The sequence below is a fragment of the Neophocaena asiaeorientalis genome, unplaced genomic scaffold (genome assembly GCF_003031525.2).
Source record: "Neophocaena asiaeorientalis asiaeorientalis breed wild unplaced genomic scaffold, Neophocaena_asiaeorientalis_V1.1 scaffold30, whole genome shotgun sequence".
Classification (NCBI taxonomy): Eukaryota; Metazoa; Chordata; class Mammalia; order Artiodactyla; family Phocoenidae; genus Neophocaena; species Neophocaena asiaeorientalis.
In genome coordinates, this window is record NW_020174923.1 from 10,339,887 (window position 1) to 10,343,117 (window position 3,231).

Here is a 3,231-nt window from a genome sequence, read left to right on the forward strand (position 1 = left end):
GGGGCCGGCCGCGGGGGGGGGGGGGGGGAGGTCACCTGGGTCAGGACGTCTGGGGTGGGGCCCAGGGTTCAATATTTGCATTGTGTGCCCAGGGGATACTTAGGCAAACTGAAAGCTTGAGAACTTCTGCAAGGGCCCTAACTGTGCTTATTTTTACTTGAGTTCGGATACATAAACACTGTGTGTCACGTATGTATAACATTTATCCATTGCATATACAGAGTCAGCATCACATAACACAGCTAGCCTGTAAGTTATACCTCAGGCTTGCAAATGTGAGCGGACCTGGTTGGGGGACAAATCATCACATTAAATATTCGTTTGTGCAATGTATTATATACATCCTGAGTTTACCCCGCGCAGACCATTGAGCGCGTGTCCAGTGTGGATGGTGTTAGTTACTCCTTTCAGCCAACTCGTATAATTACGGTAATGAGACAGTATTTGTGAAAGAAACTAAGAGCTGGCCTGAAACCGTTTTGTAAGATGTAGCCAGTGTTATTTAGTTTTAACTGCCAAAGCTGACAGATCCAGGGTATTGGCTTCATCTCAATTTCTGACTTTTCCATTGACTTGAGAATAATACCGTCACATCATTCATTTCTTGTCTTGGTATCTTTGCTTTCGGATCCACAAGAGCAGTATGAAAATATTTAACCTTTCTTGGTGGTATTTCAGACATTAATTCTTAATAGTTGTCATTGGCACTGTCACTTGCACAGAAAGAAAGTGGCATTAAACAGAGTACTTATGTTTGCCTGTATGCCTGTATTTTTTAATACCTTTTTTGTACATGTTTTAAACATTCTCATAAACAGTAAAGTATAAATGGAAATGTAGATAAACTATTCATGTTCCAGGATTAATTTAAGTATCAATAATTGCATTACTTTCATTGAAAATGTCTAAAGTATAGTCCTTGCATTCCTAAGGACTTGTATTGCCCAGTACTTAACCACTAGCTACACGTGGCTATTTAAATTTAAATTATTTAAAATTAAATTAAATTAAAAAGTAATTCCTCAGCAGCACATTTCAAGTGTTCACTAGCCACAGATGGCTGGCGGCTGACACACTGAAGCGCATGGACATAAGGCATTTCCATCCTCTCTGAAACTTCTACTAGACAGTGCTGTTACAGACTCTGCACTGTATCCACTCATGTCTAGATGACAGCAAATGCTGAGGAACCATTTGTTGAATGAATAAGAAAATAATTAGTTCTAATTTGTCTTAATAATGCTTAAATGTGACAGTCAAAACAGAATCAGCTTTGGCCCAAACCCATGTTTTGACACAATTGGATTAGCTGGAATCATTCCTCAATTCTGCCAACTTCCGGTTTTGTTTTTAAGGAACACTTCACAAACTTTGGATCATACCTCACCCCATTTACCTGATAATTTAATTATAGTCAAATAGGTCATATTTGTTTCTCCCAATAAATTATCTAAACGTTATTTTACCCAAACTGGGCGTCCCCAGTTGGATAGACAATGTATGTATTAAACCTTCCAAGAAACTGATTTTTTTCCCCCAATGAGTTAGGATCACATTCTGGACAAACTTATTTCTTAGGGAAAGAAAACATTCTCTTTTCTAAGCTTTCTTTTCTTTAAAAAAAAAAAATTAAGCAAGTATCCCAGGATAACATATATCATCAAGAGGAAACTGGAAACCTCCAGGGCAAAAACCTCACACCCCAGATGAATTCTGCAAGGAAATGTGAGTTGAAACTGATCCAGCTATTTGTAGGATTACAATAAATACACCTTTGGCCTCAGCTCCACAATTTACTGCCTGGCTCCACAAGATGAGGATACAAAAAGAGCTGTAGAGAGATTGTACGCAGTTCTCTCTACCCCAGGAGTGCAGGTTTTATCCCAAAACAGGTATCGTGGGCTGCAGCGCCCCCCCCAAGTAAGCAATCAACACCCCACCAAAAGCAATCTTCCTTCTTCCCACCTCCTTTGCAAATAATATCTGAGTTTGCAAATGTTACTCAAGTTCTCTCCAGGATATCGTATGAACGTAACCTATTTAACCAAATAAACTGAAGAACATGCCAGAAACTGAAAGATGGGTTCCTGAAGTTCCATATTTTCTACAGTAGGCCTTTCCTATTAAAACAACAACAAAAACACATTTCTCCTGCAGAATCCTTTATAAATATGGTTTTAATGATCAAAATTACATTGAGACAGTTTCCTGCAACAAGAAACGACTTTTTGACGTACTCAACCCATAGAGTACTTTGCAGCTCTGTCCAAGGGAAAAACAAAGCCAGAAAATGAATTTTGAGTTAAACTGTACTGATACGAAAAAAAAGCGCTAACGTATATCCCCTTTATTACTAGTTTGACTTGCTCTGATTCAAGATCTAAATGATTTAAGGGAAGAGTTGCTCACGGAATACCGATCTGAACAGCGTTAAGGGTGGCTGCCGAAGATGACCCCACCGGACTCCAGCCCACCGCCTTCTCTAAACCCGGTCCAGTCTCCTCTCTGCCGCATGCAATTGATCCAAAGGACATGGACTGCCAAATCCTAGCGGGCCCATTAATGACTTGGTCCTAGGTTAGAACCACGTCCTCAAATCCCAATCCCATCTCCTCCACATTCATTTCCTTAAAATCATGAAATAAAATTTTAAAAGGTGCAGTTGCTTTTCCCCCTACGTGCGCCCTAAAACTTGGGGGTTGGGTGCCACTCTTCACAACTTAAAGAACGAAGAGCCGTTCGTTTCCACCAGATGCATTTTCCTCTCTCGCCTTTGAGGTAAAAAGCTGGGCTGCTCCGTTTTTGCCGCTCACCTCCTCCCCCAGCACTTTGTCTTCGATTCCTTCCCCGCCCCCGCCCCAGCCCGTTTTGCTCCCACGCAAAATACTACGACTGCCCGAGACCAAAGGAGACCAAGTTCAAAAATGCGGAGGGCGCCTGGGCCCTCCGCGCCCCAAGCAGCGCCCCTCGGGGACAGAGGCAGGAAGCGGCCGCCTCGCCGCGTCCCAACTTCCCCCCGCTTCGGGGCAGAACAATGGCTTTTTGCCCGGAAAACGAAGTTCGGAGGAGGCCAGGCGCACCCCGGAGACCAAGCGGGACTCGACTGCTGATCTCCAGGTCCGAAGAGGCAAGGCGCCTCCTTCTTCCCCGCGAGGGACCCGCCCGCGCTCTGCTGACCCACGCGCGCTGCCCGCGGCCCCAACCCACCCAGACCTGGCGCGCCGGACCCCC

The 3,231-nt window shown here is 44.0% G+C and overlaps 1 protein-coding gene across 1 annotated transcript in view; it reads left to right on the top strand.

Moving 5' to 3' along the window:
* Window positions 1–3,231, top strand: part of CBX2 (chromobox 2) — a 15,501-nt gene that overhangs the window by 2,961 nt on the left and 9,309 nt on the right. The window contains exon 2 of the mRNA XM_024760626.1: window positions 2,826–3,117. Within this exon, the coding sequence (XP_024616394.1) occupies window positions 2,826–3,117 (292 nt within the window). The remainder of the gene's footprint in view (window positions 1–2,825; window positions 3,118–3,231) is intronic.